General features: G+C 37.3%; 1 protein-coding gene across 1 annotated transcript in view; it reads right to left on the reverse strand.

Annotated features, from left to right (window-relative positions):
• Positions 1 to 23223, reverse strand: part of WDR49 (WD repeat domain 49) — a 139180-nt gene that overhangs the window by 85579 nt on the left and 30378 nt on the right. Inside the window, 2 exon segments of the mRNA XM_064378521.1 lie at positions 7700 to 7848; positions 9845 to 10012. Of these exon segments, the coding sequence (XP_064234591.1) occupies positions 7700 to 7848; positions 9845 to 10012 (317 nt within the window).

A 23223-nucleotide genomic window follows, 5' to 3' on the forward strand; every position in this document is an offset into this window, starting at 1 on the left:
ATTTTAACTTAATGTGATCCCTCTTACCCATTTTCGCTTTGGTTGCCTGTGCTTGTGGGCTATTACTCAAGAAATTTTTGCCCAGTCCAATATTCTGGAAAGTTTCCCCAATGTTTTCATTTAGCAGGTTCAGAGTTTGAGGTATTCGATTTAAATCTATAATCCATTTGGATTTGATTTTTGTATATGGTGAGATTTAGGTGTCTAATTTTATCTTCTGCATATGGATATTCAAGTTCCCCAGCACCATTTATTGTCTTTTCCTCAATATGTGTTCTTGGCACCACCATACAAAATGAATTCACTGTACATGTATGAATTTATTTCTGGGTTCGCCATTCTGTTCCACTGGTCGATGTTTTTATGCCAGTGCCATGCCATTTTGGTTACTATAACTCCACAGTATAATTTGAAGTCAGTTAGTGTGATTCCTTCACTTTTGTTCTGTTTGCTTAGGATAGCCTTGGCTATTCTGGGTCTTCTATGATTCCACATAAATTTTAGGATTGTTTTTTCTATTTCTGTGAAAAATATCATTGGTATTTTGATAGGGATTGAATTAAATCTGTAGATTGCTTGGGTAATATGGACATTTTAACAATATTTATTCTTTCAAATCATGAACATGGAATATCTTTCCATTTTTTGTAGCTTCTTCAATGTCTTGCATCAATGTTTTATACTTTTCATTGTAGAAATCTTTTACTTTTTTGGTTAAGTTCATTCCTAGGTATTTAATTTTATTTGTAGCTACTGTAAATGGGATTACTTTCTTGACTTTCAGATTGTTTGTTGTTGGCATATAGAAATGCAACTGATTATGTTGATTTTGTATTCTGCAACTTTACTGAATTTGCTTACCAGTTCTAATCTTCTTTGGTAGAGTCCTAAGGTCTTTCCAAATATAAGATTTTATTATCTGCAAATAAGGATAATGTGACTTCTTCCTTTGAAATTTAGATGCCCTTTTTACCTTTCTCTTGTTTGACTATTCTAGCTAGAACTTACAGTACTATATTGAGTAACAGTGGGCATTCTTGTGTTCCAGATCTTAGATGGGAGGCTTTCAGTTTTCTCCCATTTTAATATGATACTAGCTGTTAGTCTTTTATATATGGCTTTTATTATGTTGTGTTTCTTCCATATCAAAATTTTTTGAGCTTTTTAATCATGAAGAGATGTTGAATTGTATCAAAAGCTTTTTCAGCATCAATGAAATTATCATTTAGTTTTTGTCCTTCATTCTACTGATATTATGTATCACATTGATTTGCATATGTTGAACCATTCTTGCATCCATAGGATAAAACCCACTAGATCATAATAAATGATCTTTTTAATGTATTGCTGAATTTGGATTGATAGTACTTTGGTGAAGATTTTTGCATCAATGTTCATGAGGGAGTCTTAGCCTGTAGTTTTCTGATGTGTCTGTCTGGTTTTAGTATCAGAGTAATAATCGCTTCGTAGAATGAGATTGAAAGGATTCCTTCTTCCTTTACTTTGTGGAATAGTTTGAGTAGGATTGGTACTAGTTCTTCTTTTAATGTTTGATAAAATTTAGCAGTGAAGCCATTGGGTCCTGGGCTTTTCTTTGTTGAGAGGCTTTTTACTATGGCTTCAGTCTCATCACTTGTTATTGGTCTGTTCAGGTTTTGAAATTTTTTGTGGTTCAATCTTGATAGTATGTATATGTCTAGGAATTTATTTCTTCCAGATTTTTCAAGTTAATAACAGATAGTGGCTCATAGTAGCCACTAATAATCATTTGAATTTCAGTGGTGTCCATAATAACGTATTATTTTTCATCTGTACTTTTATTTATTTGGGTTTTTTTTTTTCATAGTCTGGCTAAAGGTTTGTCAATTTTATCTTTTCCAAAACCAACTTTTCTTTTCATTGATCTTTGTATTCTTTCTTCATTTCAATTTCAATTATCTCTGCTCTGATCTTTATTATTTCCTTTCTTCTACAGATTTGGCATGCCGTTTGGTCTTGTTTTTCGACTTCTTTTAAGAGGCACCATTAGGTTTTTTGAAGTTTTCCCTCTTTTTTGATGATAGCTATAAATTTCCCTTTTACTACTGCTCTCCCTGTATCCCATAGGTTTTGATATGCTATGTTTCCATTATCATTTGTTTCAAGTAATTTTTCAATTTTTGTCTTAGTTTCTTCATCGACACACTGGTCATTCAGGAAAATATTGTTTAATTTACATTTTTTTGTACAGTTTTCAAAATTGTTATTGATTTCTAGTTTCAGTCCATTATGATCAGAGAAGATGCTTGATATTATTTAAATTTTTTTAATGTTTTAAACTTGTTTCGTGACCTAACATATGGTCTATCTTTGAGAATGATTCATGTAGTCAGAAAAAGATTTTGTATTCTGCAGCAGTTGGATGAAGTGTTTTATAAATATCTATTAGGTTCATTTTTCCTATAGTGTAAAATATGATGTTTCTTTGTTGGTTTTTATGTCTGGAAGATCTTGTTGATGCTGAAAAACAGATGTTGAAGTCTCCAGCTGTTGCTGTATTGTGGTCTATCTCTATTTAATAATATTTGCTTTATATATCTGGGTGCTCTCATTTTGGTTACACATATATTTACAATTGTTATATTCATTTGCTGAACTGACTCATTTATCATTATGTAATGATTTCTTTGTCTTTTATAGGTTTGGCCTGAAACGTATGTAGTCTGATATGATTATAACGACTCCTGCCCTTCTTTGTATTCCATTGGCATGGAATATGACTCCCTCTTCCTCTACTTTCAGTCTTTGTCTTTAGAGGTGAAGTGCATTTCTTGTAGGCAACAGACAATTGGGTCTTGTTTTTTTCTTGTTGTTGTTGTTGTTCGTTTGTTTGGTTTTGTTTTTATCCAATCACTCTTCTATGTCCTTAGACTGGAGAGTTTAGTCCATTTACATTCAATGTTACTGATAAGTAAGGACCTACTCCTGCCATTTTGTTACTTGTTTTCTGGGTGTTTTGTGGTCTATTCCTTCTTTTTTTCCTGTCTTCCTTATAGTAAAGGTGATTGTCGCTGGTGATATGATTCAGCTTCTTGCTTTGTATTTTTGTGTATTCATTGTATGTTTTTTGGTTTGAGGTTACCATGCAGCATGAAAATACTATCTTATAATCTTATAATCCATTATTTTAAACTGATAGCAACTTAACACCGTTTTCATAAACCAAGAAGCAAAAAGAAAACTAATAAAGACTATATTTTAACTTTGTCCTCCCACTTTTTAACTTTCTGTTGTTTATATTTTATTATCTATGTCTTGAAAGTTGTTGTAGTTATTTTTGATTAGTTCATTTAATCTTTCTACATCAGATAAGAATAGTTTACAGAGCACAGTTATAGTGTTATATTCTGTGGTTTTTCTGTGTACTTACTAACACCCAGTGAGTTTTGTACCATTAGATGATTTCTTTGCGTGTGTTTTTGAGACAGAGTCTTGCTCTGTCACCAGACTGGAGTGCAGTGGCATGATTTCTGCTCACTGCAACCTCCACCTCCTGGGTTCAAGCAATTCTCCTGCCACAGCCTCCCGAGTTGGGATTACAGGTGCACACCACCATGCCCAGCTAATTTTTGTATTTTTAGTAGAGACAGCATTTCACCATGTTGGCCAAGATGGTCTCAATCTCTTGACCTTATGATCCACCTGCCTCAGCCTCCCAAAGTGCTGGGATTACAGGCATGAGCCACCATGCCTGGCCAGATGATTTCTTATTGCTCATTAACATTCCTTTCTTTCAGATTGAATAACTCCTTTTAGCATTTCTTCTAGGACAGGTCTGGTATTGATGAAACCCCTCAGCTTTTGTTTGTCTGGGAAAGTCTTTATTTCTCCTTCACGTTTGGAGGATATTTTTGCCAGATATAAGCTGTTTTCCTTCAGCTTTAAATATGTCATGCTACTCTTTCCTGGCCTGTATGATTTCCACTGAAAATTTTGCTGCCAGACATAGTGAAGCTCCATTTTATGTTATTTGTTTCTTTTATCTTGCTGCTTTTAGAATTCTTTCTTTATCCATGAACCTGGGAGTTTGATTATTAAATGCCTCGAGTTAATCTTGGGTTAAATCAGCTTGCTGTTCTATAACCCTCTTGTACTTGGATATTGATATGTTTCTCTAGGTTTAGGAAGTTCTCTGTTATTATCCCTTCCAATAAACTTTCTACCTTGTTTCTCTCTCAACCTCCTCTTTAAGTCCAATAACTGTTAGATTTGCACTGTTGAAGCTATTTTGTAGATCTTGTAGGTGTGCTTCATTTTTTTTCTTTTGCCTGCTCTGACTGCATTTCTAAATATCCTGTCTTCAAGCTCACTAATTTCTTCTGCTTGATCAATTCTGCTATTAAGACTCTGACACATTCTTTAGTTTGTCAATTACATTTTTCAACTTTAATATTTCTGCTTGATTTTTTAAAATAATGTTAATCTGTTTGTTAAATTTTTCTGATAGAATTCTGAATTCCTTCTTGGTGTTATCCTGAATGTCTTTGAGTTTCCTCAACACAGCTATTTCAAATTCTCCATCTAAATGGTCACATATCTCTGTTTATCCAGGATGTGTTATTGTGCCTTATTTGCTTCGTTTTGTGAGGTCATGTTTTTCTGGATGGTTTTGATGTTGATAGCAGCTGCTCTTTGGTGTCTTGGCATTGAAGAGTTAGGTATTTATTGTAGTCTCCACTGTCTTATTTGTAGTTATCTAGTACGGTTGGGCTCTGTGTTCCCACTCAAGTCTCATCTCAAATTGTAATACGCACATCCAAGGGAGGGACCTAGTTGTAGGTGACTGGATCCTGGGGGAGGTTCCCCCATGCTGTTCACATGGTAGTGAGGGAATTGTCACAAGATCTAATTGGAACATTGGGACTTCCTAGAGACTTGTAAAATTGTTTTAACCAAAATGCTAATAGTGATATGGACAACAAAGTTCACGCTGAGGTGGTCTCAGATGGAGATGAGAACTTTATTGGGAACTGGAGCAAAGGTCACTCTTCCTATGCTTTACCGAAGAGACTTATGGCATTTTGCCCCTGCCCTAGAGATCTGTGGAACATTGAACTTGAGAGAGATGATTTAGAGTATCTGTCAGAAGATATTTTAAACCACAAAATGCAGTTCTTCCCGCTCTTCCCTCCCCTTTTTACAGGCAGAGGAGCCTCATTTCATGACCACCACCACCACCGGCCCATAGGAGAACTGCTGGGCTACTTCCATTGTTCACTTAAGGCTTAAGGGACCTTCAGTTAGCTTGTGGTGAAGTCTGCCAAGCCTGAGACTCACTCTTCAGGGCAGTGGGCTCCCCTATGGCCCAGGGCATGTCGAGAAATGCTGTCCAAGGGCCAGTGCCTAAAATCACAGACCCACTTGGTGATCTATCCTACTGTGGTTGATCTGGTACTTAAGGTGCTAGACAAAGTTGCCGTTACTTTACTTCAGCTTTTCTCAAATAGAAGCGTCTCACTGTAGCCACCACAGATAGTAATATTCCATGTCTCACCGGAAGTCGACACATCTCCAAGTCTCACCCAAGTTCCATGTATACTATCTGGATATCGCTGCTGGTTATTTAGAGCTCAAGGACTCTTTAGTCAACAGGTGATGGGTTCTTCCAGGACTGGGTCCTTCCCTTAAGGCAGCAGGTTCCCTTCTGGCCCAGGGTATGTCTAGAAATGTTATCTGAGAGCTAAGACCTGGAATGGGGGCCTCATAATTCTGACCAGGGCCCTGTCTTATTGTGGTTGGGCTGGTATCCAAGATGCAGGACAAAAGTCCTCTTTACTTATTCCTTTCCTCTTCTCAAGTGGAAGAAAGGGGTCCCTTTTGAAGCTGTGAATTGTGCTGCCTGGGGTTTGGGGAGTTGTGGTACAAGCACTCCTTTAGCTGCGCTGGCTGGTGTCTCAGTGAGTCATGTTCCCCCATTCTTCCCCGAGTCTACTGGCTCATAGCCCATCTCAAGCACGATGACTCACCTAGAAGTTGCAGTCCTTCTGGTCCATGTACACAGGCACAATGATGGGAAAAGGGAAGGGGTGGCATTGGCAATTCAAGGCTGTATTTCCTACCCTCTTCAGTGCCTTTCAGTGACGTGAAGTTAAAACCAGGTATTGTGAGTGTTCACCCTGATTTTTGGTTCTTATGAGGTGCTTTTGCGTGTGTGTAGATAGTTGTTAAATTTGGTGTTCCTGTCGGGGGCACCATTGGTGGGGCCTTCTATTCCACAATCTTGCTCTACCCCTATTTTACATTTTCATTACTTGAGGCTTCATAAGAAAGCAAACTAACAATTTCAACACAGCACACCGAAAGAAACACCTATGTCTGCATAAGAAACTTCAAAAAGTCTGAAATGTGGAGGATCAATAGGCATCTTCCAATTAATAGAAGAGAGGGAATTGAAGGCAGAAGGAAGAGCATGTTGCAAAGCCATGAAACTGCATGGTGAGAAAAGATAATCGTATGACTGGAGCATTAAATGAATTTGAAAGAGAAAAGCAGGAAGTAAAGTGGGGCCAGTAGATGGGGGGAGCTTTGTACAAAAGTTTAAGAATTTTAGAGTTCATATTTAAATAGAGGCAGAAAGACTGAAGAGTTTTCCAGCAAACTACTTGCAAATTAGCAGAATGGAGGGCAGATTAGAGTCAGATCAGTCTGAAAGTAGAGAGATATATTATAAAACCTTTGCAGTATTTTGGGGAAAAGAAGATTTTGAATTAGTGCAGTAGCAGCTGAGATGGAGAGGTGAAGCTGATAAACATATTTTGATGGTAAAATCAACACGAATTGGCAGTTGATTATTGAAGTTTAAGAAAAAGTTTACATGCTAGGTAATACAGCAAAATATGTAAATTTGGTAGAATTTAGATGAATTTCTATGTAATTTATATATGCATATATTTTAGCATAGAACAAAAATTTATATTCAGAGCGTCAAAGACTATCATCAATACACTTTATACACACCCTCCTCTTCATAACCAACTCTCTTGAAATCTATCCTGTTAACTGAATCTTTAAGTTGGGCATTAAGTAAGATAGAAGCCTTACCAAAAAACAAAAGACTCTTAGAGATTAAGAAATTTGCCTAAGTGAATATAAGTAATAAATGGTGTTGTCAGGATTCAGCCTGGGCTCTATGGCTCCATGTTTTTTCCACCATATTTAAAATATCCCACGAATATCATAAAACAAATGAACTGATACGTTTAATTAAAAGGTTCTTAATGTGCTTGATATTCTTCAGATTAACTTCAATTTCTAATTTACTGAGTCTCTTCAGTATCAAAGCAATAATAGCTAATTGTCTATGCCTGGTCATAATCTTATCAAAGCAACATTTCATCATCTCATTTGTTTTTTCTGTACAATTTGTGAGAACACTGGAAGCTGTTAAGGTGTGACAAATTGAGAGCCCAGTAAAAATTAAATCCCTGAGTACATGATTTGAAAAAAATTTAATGAAATACTTTGCCCAGTTGCCTAGGACTACTGTTAAGCAACTGTCAACCAACACCTTTTCCAAATATAGATTTCCAAAAACGTAAGTGGCTAGCCAGTATATTTTAAAAACTGACATGATCTCTCAGAGAAATTCAGATCCCAGAGTTGATGTGGGTAGGCACTGGGGAAGCAAAACTAAGTAAATTAAAGGCACAATGTTACTTACTTTATCCTTGGAGAAGCTGAAAAGTTGTTTTCTTTCCACAAAGAATTGGACAGCTATTACACTGGCTGAGTGGCCCCAAAGGACACCCACTGGTTTAGAGACAACATAGGGATTCCAAAGGCAAACTTTATTGTTAATGCCAGCAGTTGCTAATCAGAATTAGAAAAAAAAATCTTTTTAATAGCATGAATATCCCACAGCATTTTCTTTGTGAAGTAAGTTTTCCACGTAACTTGTACGTTGACAAATGTCAACTGTAGGTTGACTAATGCACGTCTAACTAGACCAGGCTAATGGGGCATGAGTTCTGTCAATAGAAATAGTTGAAATGGAGGGAGTAGGGGGAAAAAATTGTAAAGGAGAAAAGGCTATGCATGAGGTGAGAGAAAAAATATAGTCCCATTTAAAAAACAACCAACAGTCCAACCAGGAGGGGACAGAATCTTTCTTCCTAGTCCTGATATTTCTCTCTCCAGCCAGCTTAGCCTAGAAATGTAGGCACAGTTAAAGTTATCCTAGGAGTAAGAAAGAACAGAAACAATGTTGAAAGTTCACATATTGATTAAAAGGTATAAAGAAACAAATGAATTTCACTGCCATGTAAATGATTAAGTACAGTCATGCATTTCATAATAACATTTCAGACAACACAGCATACACAACTGTGGTCCCATAGACTATAATATGGTGTTTTTACTGTACCTCTTATATGTTTAGATACATAAATAAGTACCATTGTGTTACCGTTGCCTACAGTAGCCAGTAAGTCACATGCTGTAGAGGTTTGTAGCCTCAGAGTCACAGGCTGTAACATACAGCTTAGGTGCGTAGTAGGCTACACCATCTCTTTGTGTAAGAACACTCTATGATGTTCACACAATGGAAAATCACCTAATGATGCCTTTCTATCCCCATCATTAAGCAAAACACAACTGTATGTGCAAGCAAACAAGCGGCACAAATACACTTTTGACCTGCTTTATTAATAGAATAAGATATTTTTGAACATCGATCAGTTATATTTACGGAGCTCTTCAAGAGCAGGAAATACTGTACCTATTCAATACAAGATAATACTCTTTGTGGCTTCCTAGTTTAGGGCCAATCGTGGAGCTGAATTTATTCATCCTTATTTTTTCCAGCATTATAGCAGATACAAAGTACTTATTATACAGAGATTGAAATAATTAACCAATCAATAAATTAAACAGTTGCTATTTGAGTCCTTGCTAAACTGAGTCACCAACTTCTCTAGCCTTTTGTAATAAAGCCACAGTACTCCTTGAAGATTTGAAGTTGGCATATTCATGAATTCATTTTCAAGGTATCTGTTGCTGTGATTGTCATGCATTATTTTTGGGAATTTTATAAACACAGCTCTTTAGCTAATATCTTTATATGAATGACAACTATTGAATGTGATTTAATAAGACCCATTCTGTAGGCCATGTGCATGCTCTGTAATTTTTCAATAGTACATCTATACCTCATTTTTATAATGTTTGAACTAATATTATATATGTATATCAAATTATCAGCTTTCACAATGTCTAAATTTTTAAATAGTTAATGCCTGAGAAATTTTATGTTTCCTCAGCTAAAATATGCTTTTTACATCAAAAGAACTCTCCTCTAGAAAACAAACTTAGGATAATCTGAAATTTTTCAAAAATCATTAGAGATTGTATTCTGAAAGGTAATTGAAAAACATTCTACATTTTGCAGTTTTCTTGTGTACAGATGTGTGTGTGTGCGCGCGCGTGTGCATGCACTGTTAGCGGTAGCTGTAGTAGCAGCAATCAAATGCATTTGTTTGGGTGGAGCATTTGGTAGTGTTAGGAAGACAGCAGAATGGCAGATGCTGCACAAACTGTCTTCCTTCCCTGTATCATTTTACACCCTTCACCAATTGTAATAAAAAGACTCATTAAGGCATTGGGCACTTTCTCCTATTTTTACCCCAATGTAGTTCATACACACTGCACATCATGATGCATCATTATCAGACATTTTTCAGGCAACAACTGTGAGCTGCTCAAGATGGTCTCTAGCAATAAAGCCACAAGGCGGAGAAGGCTCCATGCATAAAAATATGCATCCCAGACTATTCATGGGACCCTCATAGTTATGATTTGTTTCACATACCGATTAAATTGAGTCGAGAGTGGTAATCGAGAGCATGAATGCCCTGGGCAATGTTGAAGGATGTCATATTAAGATGCTTTTTTTATTTCTCTCTCCAAGCCAGCACCACAGTATTTATATTGCTGGTTGTACTGGAAATGATAGCATCTAAAGATGCATTGTAAGTAACTGATCAAAAAAAAAGAGAGAGAGAGAAACAATCTTTAGTTGATTCTTCACAAGATGTTAGTAAAATGGGGCTGTTTTAATGCATAAAGTTAAAAATTAAACTCAAATTATGATGATACAAACTGACACTTAAAAAACACCTCCCAAACCCCTTCTCCCACCTCCCACAAAAGAATTCCATTGAGAAGTTACAGGAAATTCTACATTTTTACATTCTCCCACTCTAGGAATACCTTGAATTTTTTTTTAATTGGAACAAATGGCACAGAACAATATTAATCACAATAATCATATGGGGTTCTAAAGATGTAAGAGGAGTAATTTGGCCAAATTCCTATCTTCCTCCTCCTGGGTCTGAGGCAAGCAAACAGGAGCTTATCAACCATCTGCCTTCCCCAAAGGTCCAGCTCGGGCCTAAACAATGGTTAATTTAAATTTTGACTGATCCAAAATGTTGGAGAGTGAAATGGCCAGGATTCACAAACACAGCCTCAAGCTCAGATCAAAGTGGCTCTTCCTGCATTCCTGGTGAACCAGTGCCAGACGCTGTGAAGCAAATTCACACTTTCCAAGCAAGGATAAAGGTCCTACTACCTTTTGTCAGGAGACCTTTCCATTACTCTCAGATCCACAGGCTCCGAAAGGCCAATCAATAGCCATAGCTGCTCTTTGATCAGCTTGAAACCACCATGCCCTCTGTGGTTAGGCAGAAGTTCTCTTTGGCATTGTACGCAATTATTTGTGTCTCACAGTTGGAGGATTTCTGATTTGACCTCAAGATCCAATTCCTGCCCCACACAAAGAGGGATGTTGTTGCTTCATAAAGCTTAAGGGAAGTTCTTTTAGTAGAATGGCTCAGAAATATTTCTGATCAATTTACTATGTAAAATCAGGGGTAACACAGTCTGGGAGTCAATTCTCAATGGATTGCTAGCATTTCTGCACTTCTTGTGAAGCTAAGCACTCACTGTCCTTTGTTCTGGATTATCTTTTCGAATAATTTTGCTTGCATAGCAAACGGCCATAGAATGTAGAGATAGTGTCTCCCTTTGCCCAATATAAAAAGATAATATCTTCCTCTGGAGAAAAAGTTAGGCATGCCTCCTGTCCACCAGCAAAGATTCAGATTCCTTAGGTTTGAGGTTCCTTTGCTGTGATGGAATACAGTGCATATGCAGGGATTTATCTGGACCCGTCTGCATTACCTCTGTGGACTTGATGGCCAGCAGAACTGAAATAAATGTAATGATATTTATGCTGCTTGCTTTCCTGAGAATAAGAGTCTTTTTTTCTCTCTGACATGGAAGTCTTATGTTCTCTGTCATTGCAAGACTTTTTAAATTTCTCTCTCCAAGTAAGCATCACAATATTTGTATTGCTCATTATGCTGGAAATGGCAGGCTAATTTGTTAATAGCTAACTTGAAAATAACATAAAAGTTTAGAACCTTCACAGTTCCTAACCAGCACTGCTATGGTCTGAATATTTGTATGTCTGGCCTCCTCTTTACCCCCATAACCACCTAATTCATACGTTTTAATCTTAACCCACAAGGTGATGATACAAGGAGACAGAAACTTTGACAGGTCAGGAGAGTAGAACCTTCAAGAATGGGATGATTCCCCTTATAAAGGAGGTCCAAGGAAGCTTGTTTGCCCCTCCCACTATGTGAGGGCATAGCTGGAAGGCACCATCTAGGAAGTAGAAAGTAGGTCCCCACCAGACAGCAAATCTGATAGTGCCTTAATCTTTAACTCCCAGTCTCCAGAACTGTGAGAATACATTTCTGCTTCATAAAAAGAGCATCCCTGATGTAATTAAGTAATAACTTAATTTGCTTTGTGTGTGTGTGTATATATATGCATATGGAGTATATATACACCCATATTTATGTAATGTGTACGTATATATGCACATGCACACATAGGTATTTATGCATTTCCAAACAGTTATTAAAGGCAAGAAAGTTCTGAGAAACAGAAAAATAGCTCGATGCATTCCTTTTCTTCTGACCTATTCAATTGGGTTGTTTCTAAAGGTAACTAGGATTTATTCAGGAGCTCATATTGATATGTAAATAGCTTGATTTAGAAAATTTCGTAGCTATCTCCCTAGGAAATAAATGGCTTAACACAACCAATTTATAACTAAATTAATGACATTGAGACTATTCAGCGTGTCATTTACAGATATCGTCTCTCAAAACACGGCATTCAATCCTCAAAGATTTATTGGGCATCTATTATGTGTTCTGTCTATGATACAGATAATAAAAGAAACAGACACAGCCTGGACTTCAATTATATGGACCCAAACTTGGGAGAAAAAAACATGTAAATCAAACAATTAGAGAATATTTTAGCACATCATAAAGTGATAAATTGAATAATACAAAATGTATAGTAGAATTTCAGAGAAGAAAGAAAGTGTGACTTTCAGGGTTTAAGAGAAACTTGGTGAACATTGAAAAGTGTTTTAATACATGAGAGCCATGACAAATCACCTGTGTGGGAAACAAAAGGGAAACCCCAGAACCGAAAGCTGAAAACGAGCTCATCGACTTCTATATCTCACAGGTGAAGAAATAGACTCATCCACACAGTTTCAGTGATTTTTGCCAAAGTCAGCAAGTAATTATCAAACTTAAGTCTGAAAAACTGAGATTAACTCTGAGTTTGGTGTCATTTAATGTTCTATGACAGGCAATATTATAAATTGAAGCTTAGAACACTAGTGTTTGGCAGAGCCAGAGTACGAATTCAGAATACAGGGCCTGATCTGTTGACTACCGGAACATGGTTTCTCAACTTTTAACATGCACACAAATCACCGTGTGAAAATGCAGATTCTCATTCAATGTAAACCTGAGATTCTGCATTTCTCACATTCCCAGGTGCTGCTGCTGCTCTCTGAGAATTAAAGTAGCAAAGCACTAGAACGCAAGTATTGCCACCATTTTATGCTCTAGAGGGTATATTAATCCATAGCTCATAAAATTTGGGAGGTCAAATTTTCCCTTTGGGAATCTGATGAAACTATAGAGCCTCTCCATCAGAAAGATATGCATGCACATGAAAACTTTTTTATAAAATATCAAGATTTTGAGAACCTCTGCACTATACTCAAAGCTCAACCATAATAGATCTGAGGAACTTAGGTGATAAACCTCCAGCCACAGGTAATTTTGGAGTAAGAAATTATTCTTCATCAGCTTCCTCAAGTGGTTCTTAAAATTTCTGTTACTAATGATGTACATCCTTTGCGTCAGTCAATACCAGTTTTAGGCTCCTCTTAAGCTTCTACTTCGTTAATGTAAATGAGTTTAACGGACCTTTGATACTGGCATCCTGCTAATAGCAGAACTTAATTTCTAAGATTAAAAAAAGGAGAGAATGGGATACAAAGGAGATATTCAGGAATGGGAACAGCAGAGCTGGCTCACAGAATAATTAATTCACTGGGAAGTGTGTCGTGAAACACAAAAGTGCTGTGGAAGGCTGAGATGGTCTGTCTCTTCACTCTGCCTAGAATTTACCTGGTTGGTGTTATAAGGGCAGAGAGGGCAGTGACCCCTTCTCTCCTCATGATAAGGACCATGGCCAGCATCCCTATTACCAAAGTCAGGTTAACAAGAGAAAAGCACAAGAAGTTCGTTTGATCATAGATTTACATGACACAGGAATATCCAGAATGAAAACCCAAAGATACACAAAACACTGTCCATTTTTACACTTAGGTTCTATGACGCAGGGACAGCCATGTAAAAATGTGATTGGAAAAAAGGAGTATGAGCTAATGGAAATAGACTGAGTGGGGAAACCCAGCAAGGCTTGTCTGCTCAGATTCTTCTTGGCTTCTCTGTGCGGCATTCCTTTCTCCTGGGTAGGACCACTTTAGAACAAGGGATGTCATTCCCTTATGGTCAGGTGTTACATAAAAAGGTGGGGGAATGTTAGAATAACGTTTTTGGACTACACAGCTACCTTTGGGGAAAAAGAGTTCTAGTTTCTATGACCTGACTCAGGAAAGAATGAGCAGGAGAGACAGATGGGCAGGAGAAGGTCAGAGAGAGACTTTGCTTCTGAGGTTTTCATTTTTGGGTATCATTTTCTGGGCCCCAACAGTGTGTTTCTTGCTAATCCCCCATATGGATTTCTCTTTGACCTATGACTACTTTTAATAATTATTAGGATTATTTATTGACTCCCTCCCATGTTCAAGCACCACTCTGGGTGTTCTCACCCTCTAATAATCTTAGGGTAAATTATTCCAGGTTTCCTAATGAGAAGATAGTGGTCTGAAAGCCAACTTGCTCAAGGGCACGAAGCTAATTGGGGGTGGAGATGAAATTAAACCCAGTCCTGTTTGGCCATCAACTCTCCTACCCTGTACTACCGCCTCTGTCTTTTCTACTAAGCCTCACTGCGATGTGCACCACAGGTCCAGGTCTGGGGTTCTTCCTATTACCAACTACCTTTCTGCCCCTATACCCTCAATCCCAGACCAAGCCCCTAATTTATCTTGAGTCTTGCCTTTCCTGATCACTTGACTTTTCTATTACCTCTTATTTATAGAACAGTATTTCTATGTCCTCCCTGCTCTCTCATCCTTTTCTCTCTTTTCTTCTTAAAGGAAGGAAGAAAGAAAAAAAGGAAAAAGAAGGAAGGACAAGAGGAAGAGAAAGACAGGCAAAGATCTGGAAAGTAATCAGTCCCTATAAAGGAGCGTCCTTTAAGTTTTATTAGAGAGCAATTGATTTCAGGGACATAAAGTCCCATGATTACCTGCTGTACAATTACTGCTACTTTATTAAAAGTTCCAATAGTACAAAATCTGATGGCAATTATTCAGGAAGCAACCTCACTGACAATATTCTCTGCTTACAACAAAGGGTTATATAACTTGACACTCGGTAAAGCAATATTGTAAGATCTAAACTATACAACGTAATACTATAATTATATCTTCAAGTCTACGGAAATCCCATAATATAATTACAACACAATCAAAATAAAATATTTCAACCCAGAAAATTACTTCGTAATGTGTTTCCCCATTGTATCCAGCTATCATCTTTAGTTTTCAGGTTATAAAGAAAGACACAGAAAGTAGTGTGTGCTGCTCTGACATCCAAAGTATTGCTTGAAGATTTAAATCTACAGGTTACAAAACGACATTTATGGGCCTGCAGTATTACATATTGGAGGCTCAACAATTCACACGTAATGTCTAGACCAAGATATAACTTGTTTCTGATTAAATTGTAGAATGTCAGAGTTCCTGAGAATGCCTGAGTAAAAGGTGAGAGAAAAGCCATTTCCTTAAAATCAAATTATCTGATAAATAAAAATGTTTTTCTCACTTCTTGAATTGCGGTAAGGAAATGATAGCTTATGATGGAAAAATTTTAAAAATATCAAGTTTAGAAGCAAGATGAGCTGGTAAAATAAATGATTTCTTGTTAATATTCTCAGTACATTTTTGAATTGGTAGAGGAAAATATTTTAAAATTACCTTTAACATTATAGAGGAAAAAAACAAACTTCATTATATTTGTCTATTAAGATGCTAACTTTCAACTCTTTCATTCTCTTGCCACACAGTTATAAAAAAGACATTAAGGGACCCTGCCATCAATCTTTGTCCTCATGTGCCATCAGAATGACCCTGTGTAACAGCAATTAGTTAATGCAGGAAAGTGATTTGAAAATGAAAAGTGATACCTAAAAACTAAGTAATGATATTAAGTGCACTTAGATTAAGATAAAATAAGGCACACTACAACATTTGCCAACTGATAGACGTTGTGGCAGGGTAGAAAGTTGGGCCAATTCTAAATAGGAATTCTTATTTTTCAGGCTTTTACATCATGAACCATGTGACTTGGGAAAACACCCTGCTTTGAATTTTCTTTGAGGTTCTCTTGCTTGAGGGAGTTTATTTTTAGTTTTAATTCTTATTTTGAAGTTGGAGTTCCATGCCCTAGTCCACCATAGGCTTCTCTATACTCTAAGTAACCACCATGTAAAAGAGAAAAGAAAAGAAAGATAATTGGGGAAGTGGAGCAGGAGATGGAACAGAAGGCTCCACCAATTCTCCCCCATACCCCTACAAGGACACCATGTTAACTATCTACACAGAAAAAACACTTTTATAAAAACCAAAAATTAGGTGAGCCCTCATTATACCTGGTTTTCACTTCATATTGCTGAAAAAGCACTGAAGACATAGAAAAAAACAATCCCGAATCAAGAACACCGCCCCTCACCACCCCTAACAGCAGCAGCCGAGGCATGGTGCTGAGAGCTTCTCTGGGAACTGGGGAAGGCAGAGCACAGCAATTGTGTGGCATTGAACTCTGTACTGTCCTGGTAAAGCAGAAAGGAAACCTGAACCAAACTCAACGATGGCCACCCAGAGAGGGAGCCTTAGCCAGAGGGGAACCACCCATCCCAAGGGCCTGAACTTGAGTATCATCACCGATTCCACAGAAATACAAACTACAATCGGAGCTTACTACAAACAACTCTATGCACATAAACCAGTAAATCTGGAAGAAACTGAAAAATTCCTGGACACTTGCACCCTCCCTAGACTAAACCAGGATGTAGTTGAAACCTGAGTCAACCAATAACAAGTACTGAAGTTGAGGTGGCGATTAACAGCTTACCAACCAAAAAAAGGCCAGGACCAGACGAGTTCACAGCTGAATTCTACCAGATGTACAAAGAGGAGCTGGTACTACTCCTTCTGAAACGCGTCCAAACAATACAAAACGAGGGAATCCTTCCCAAATAATTTTATGAGACCAACATCATCCTGATACCAAAACCCAGCAGAGGCTCAACAACAAAAAAAGAAAACTTCAGGCCAATATCCATGATGAACATAGATGCAAAATCTTCAATAAAATACTGGGAAACTGATTGCAATTCTAAAGTTTTTGACTCTAGTCCCTGACTTGCAGATGGCATTTTGGGACACACCCAGGGGCTGGGGGACCTTGCTGACCTAAAGGCAAAGACACAGGCCTGGCTGGATTTGCCACTGGCTGACTGCAGAGCCCCAGGGCCTTGAGTGAACATAGGCTGTCGCCAGGGAGTGGTTAAAGCAGATCTTGAGTGAGAGAGACCCAGGGCTGTGCTGGCTTCAGGTCTGACCCAGCATAGTCAGAGTAGCGGTGGCCACTGGGTGCTTGTGTCACTCCACCCCCAGCTTTAGATGGCTTGGCACAGAGAGAGAGATCTCTGTATGTTTGGGAGAAAGTAAGGGAGAGAACATGAATCTCTATCTGGTAATCCAGAGAATTCTCTCAAATCTGGTCTGAGATCTGAAATGCTAAGAATACTACAGTCAGAAACAAAGGGCATTAATGAGCAATGAATAATCATCTAAAGGTACAAAACTCATTGGTAATAGTAAGTGCACAGAGAACCACAAAATATGACACTGTAAGTGTGCTGTGTAAACTATTACTATCTGAAATAGACTAAATGTGATGAACCAATCAATAATAACTACAATGACTTTTCAAGACATAGTACAATAAGATATAAATAGAAACAATAAAAAGATAAAAATCAGAAGGAGGAAGTTCAAGTATGGAGTTTTTATTACTTTTCTTTGTGTTTGTTTATGTAAATAGTGTTGTTCTCAGCTTAAAATAATGGGTTGTAAGATAGAATTTGCGTCTCGTGGTAACCTCAAACCAAAAAACGTGAATATACAAAAAAAAAGCAAGAAACCAAATCATATCACCAGATACAATCACCCTCACTAGAGGAAGATGATACAGAGGAAACAGAAGTAAGAGAAAGCCAGAAAACAAATCACAAAATGACAAGAGTATGTCTTTACTCAATAATAATATTGCATGTAAATGGACTAAACTCTTTAATCGAAGACACAGATTGGCTGAATGGGCAAAAAACAAGATACATTGATCTATTGCCTACAAGAAACATACTTCACCTATAAACGCACACATAGACTGAAACACACAAGAATAAAAGGGATGAAAGAGATATTCTATGCCAATGAAGACCAAAAAGAGTAGGAATCACTACTTTTATCAGACAAAACAGATTTCAAGACAAAAACTATAAGATACAAAGAACATCACCATATAATGATAAAGGGATCAATGCAACAAGACATATAACAAACTTTAAATATAAATGCACCGAACATGGGAGCATTTTGATATATAAAGCAAACATTATTGGAGCTGAAAAGAAAGGCCTCGATAAAATAATATCCGGAGACGTCAACACCCCACTTTCAGCACTGGACAGAACTTCTGAAAAGAAAATCAAGAAACACCCGACTTAATCTACACTATGGACCAAATGGATCCCATAGATATTTACACAATATTCCATCTAAGAGCTGCAGAATACACACTTTTCCTCAGCACATGAATCATTCTCAAGGATATACCATATGTTAGGTATCAAAAATGTCTTAAGACATTCAAAAAACTGAAACTATTGACTGTTTTCTCTCATCACAATGAATAAAACTAGAAATAACAAGAGTAATTCTGGAAACTATATAAATACACAGAAATTAAACAATATTCTCTTGAATAACCAGTGAGTCAGTGAAGAAATTAAGAAGGAAATTTAAAAATTACTGGAAACAAATGATTGATAATGAAAAAGCTACATACTAAAACCCATGGGATACAGTAAAAGCAGTACTAAGGGAATTTTACAGCTAAAAGTGCCTTCATCGAAAGAGGAAAAACTTCAAATGAACAGTTAAATGGTATATCTTAAAGAACTACAAAAGCAAGAATAAAGCATACCCAAAATTAGTAGAAGAAATAATAAAGATCAGAGCTGAAATAAAATTGAAAAAAAAAACAGATCAATGAAACAAAGTTCATTTTCAGAAAAATTAAAAGTGACAAACCTTTAGCTAGACTAAGAAAAACAAGAGAATACCTAAATAAAATCAGAAATGAAAAAGAAGGCATTACTACTGATACTGCAGAAATTCAAAGGACTGTTAATGGCTACTATGAGCAACTATATGCCAATAAGTTGGAAAAATCTAGAAGAAATGAAAAAATTCCTGGATACATACAACCCACCAAGATTGAACTGGGAGGAAATCTTAAGCAAAATAAGCCAGGCACAAACGGACAAACATTGCATGTTCTCACTTATTTGTAGGATCTTAATATGAAAACAATTGAACTCATGAAGATAGAGACTGGAAGGATAGTTACAAGAGGCTGGGAATGGTAGTAAAGGCCTAGTGGGGAGGTGGGGACTGTTACAAAAAAATATACTTAAAAAGAATAAGATTATGCTTTGATAGCACGACAGGGTGACTATAGTCAATGTAATTGTATATTTTAAAATAAAGAGTGTAATTGGATTGTTTGTAACTCAAAGTGTAAATGTTTGAGGTGATGGATAGCTCAGTCTCCAGGTTGTGCTTAGTTCACGTTTCATGCCTATGCAGCTCATGTGCATATAAATATATACACCTACTCTTTATCCTCAAAAAAATTTAAAAAGTATAACTATTCTATCTTTAAAATAATAATTCAGCACTACCAGTGTATTTAAAAATAATAATGCAATTAATTCTCAAAATGCCAAGTAGACCCATGTTCATGATACAAATGAATCTTATTCTTCTACTGTGCTACAGAGCAAGCTGTAGGAAATAGAGCCCTTTCCTAAAACCTGGCAGCTGCTCACAGCTGATTCCAACTGCTTTAACCATAGTGACAGAACTGGCAGGGAAGGCAGTGTGCTCTAGCTAACCACAGTAGTGTCTGGAAGACTGATTTAGATGCAGGGAAGCAGAGCCACACACAAGCAAGATATTAAATCTGGCCTCTCTGCCAACTTAGTCCCTATCAATTAGGAAGACTCCCTGAGGAGTCTGTATTCTAAATTTTCTGACACTTATTCCATTAATTAGTGCAGCAATTCACAGCCAGGCCCAGGGGCTCACACCTGTAATCCCAGCACTTTGGGAGGCCGAGGCAGGTGGATCACTTGAGTTCAGGAGTTCAAGACCAACCTGGCCAACATGGCAAAACTCCGTCTCTACTAAAAATACAAAAATTAGCTGGGCATGGTTGTGCAGGATTGTAGTTCCAGATACTTGGGAGGCTGAGGCAGGAGAATCCCCTGAACCCCAGAAGGCAGAGGTTGCAGTGAGCCAAGATGGCACCACTGCAGCCTGAGTGACAGGGCAAGACTCTGTCTCAAAAAAAAAAAAAAAAAAAGCAAATAGTGATTTTGTTAACAGTTCAAACTGTTTTGTATCTTCTTCTAGCCCTGGTCAAAGGGGAGAAAACACTTTACTTTCAATGCAATAAGATATCAATGATTTTTGTTGCTATTTCTTCCTTCCTTTTTCTTCCTTCCTTCCTTTCTTTTTTTCCTTTTTTTGAGATGGACTCTTACTCTGTCACCCAGGCTGAAGTGAAGTGGCACTATCTTGGTTCACTGCAACCTCTACCTCCCTAGTTCAGGTGATTCTCGTGCCTCAGCCTTTCAAGTAGCTGGGATTACAGGCGCCTGCCAACACACCCGGCTAATTTTTGTATTTTTAGTAGAGACAGGGTTTTGCCATGTTGGCCAGGCTGGTCTCGAACTCCTGACCTCAGGTGATTCGCCTGCCTGAGCCTCCCAACGTGCTGGGATTACAGGCATGAGCCACTGCACCCGGCCTCATTCTTTCAATATCTGCATTCCCAGACTATGGTTTCCAAGGTTTCCAGTGATACTGTCTATATGAGGTGGCAATTACTGAAAAGAAAAATTCTCTGAGATTCAAGACATTAATGTTTTAGCACTATTACCCAAAATCTCCATAATTATCTTACAAACATTTCAGAATGTAATTATTTTTCCATTAAAATATGACACAGAACCACTCAGACGAGAGGAAAACGTTTACTCCTTCAAAGTTTTAAATAAGAAATCCGAACCTTATCTTAAAGCAGTATGCTAATACTCTTATGTCTGAAACTCGGTTTTCCCTTTGACATTTCAGTTTTACAGATATTTTATCCTTAGCTTCAATAAAAATTATTAGCATATTTGCTCATGTGTTTCTTTCTTTCTTCAATTGTATATTCCCTCCTCACACTGAGAAGAAAATCAAAAAACTTTCATGAGGAGTTCTAAGAATAGTGGATCATGTTGCTGGGGTAGAGAGAATACCAAGTTAAACAGCCACTAGCTGCTTGCTCCTGACAGCGAGTCTTGCAGATAAAGGAGCAGAATACATAATAACTACAAATCCCGCTATGTTACATTTGACTCCATCCTGCCTTTCCTCCTTCTGTCTTCCTCATTTCAGTCTTCCTCTCTTTTCTCATATTGAAATAACTGAGCTTCAAACAACAACAGAAAGTCATATTTAAGCTGCTGATCTCTATTGCTAAATCTAAGAAAAGGCATTCCTTTATTGGTTAGGACTAAATAGATTCATCTTTCAGAGGTACGTGAGGAGTATAGTGGTGATCACGGCTCATTGCAGCCTCAATCTCCTGGGCTTGGGTGATCCTCACACCTTAGCCTCCTGGGTAGCTAGGGCTACAGGAACACACCTAGCTAGTTTTGGTATTTTCTGTAGAGACAGGTTTTGTAGAGCCTGTTGCTCAGGCTGGTCTCAAACTCTTAGGCTCAAGCAATCTACCTGCTTGGTAGATCTACCTCCTAAAATGCTAGGATTACAGGCGTGGACCACCACTCCTGGCTCTCCTTTATTTAAAAAAAAAAAAGAAATTCTACAAATATTAAGCATAATTTCTTATGGTATTTCTCCTTCCTTTTGAAATATTTTTCAATAAAATTCACTCAATACTTTAAGACCTTCAAAGCCAAATTGCAAAACAGCTTTTTTTGTTCACAATCAAAACATAAAATTCCATAGAAGAAATTAATAGGAATTATTAATTGGAGACACAAGTGAAACTCTTTAAAAAAGAAAACAGGCAGAAGAAAAGTAATGTAATGCTTTCACAAGACTTCAGATAATTCATTTCGGCATACACCGATGATAAAATACAGCTCGGTTTCTCAGCACCAAATAGATAAGCTGCTAATTCTTCTCTGCCCTGAACCAATCTCAACGAGACACTCATTCCAGCATCCTTTGATAAATAAATTATCCATTGTTCCCTACAATAATTATGACAGCTCCTAGTACACAATAACATGTGCAGAAGGATGCTTCATTAAGTGTTACTAACTGGCTGCTCAGGTTTGAGTGCTTCAAAGTGAAACCTTTTAAATCTTCTTAGTGGGATGTTACAAGTTAAGTTTTCAGGATTCAGCTGAAATATGCCAGTGCTTAGTACTGTGCCTATTACATAGTAATTACCTAACAAATGTTTTTTTGGGGTGAATACCACATAGAAGCTCCTATCTCTGCAGCTGGTAAAGGATTTTTAAGGTGACTGAAATATCTCAACAAAAGAAAGTGGCTAAATTATCAACAAATATTTACTGCATACTCACTATTTAAAAAGCATTGTGCTGGATTTCTGCTTCCAGCCATGATGGCATAACAAGGACTGAATTTAATCTTCCACCATAAACAACTAGAAAACTAGAAAAATATTAGCAACACTATTTTCAGGTATTTGACAATAGGCAAAGAAGAACCGTGAACCCTGAAAGAAGAGAAACAAATGAAGTGAGCCCTGCAATCGCTCCAACTTTCTTGGAAGAGATTCCCAAACTATCAGCACACAGGGCAGGAAACCACACAGAGCCTAGCAACCTCTAGAGTTGGAAAAACAAAGATCAGAGTTGGAGGATGATGAGGCAGCTAGAAAATGTGGGGCAGGGTTCTGGAAAGGCAGAGAATTAAAGTCCAAGAAAAAAAAAAAAAAAAACAATCGAAACATTTCCAAGTTTAGTGAAAACAACATATCCACAAATCTAAGAATTTTAATGAATTTTAACCACGATAAACACATACATACGCCCCAAGAAAAACTAAGGTACATCATAATAAATGACTTAAAATCAGTGATAAAGACAAAATCTTATAAAACATTGTACTATGTGCTATAGTAGACACTAAGGTAAATAAAGAATATAGTGCTTGCCTCGAGAAGGATGTTTTAATTTCCATTTATATGTAAATGTGATTTGCATCTAAGGCATTCAAATTTCCTCTAGGCCTAGGAAAATAAGAGGCAGGACCCAAATTCTAATGTGTGGGTA

This window comes from Aotus nancymaae, unplaced genomic scaffold (assembly GCF_030222135.1).
Source record: "Aotus nancymaae isolate 86718 unplaced genomic scaffold, 86718_ANA_hifiasm-v0.15.2.pri h1tg000019l, whole genome shotgun sequence".
Taxonomy (NCBI): Eukaryota; Metazoa; Chordata; class Mammalia; order Primates; family Aotidae; genus Aotus; species Aotus nancymaae.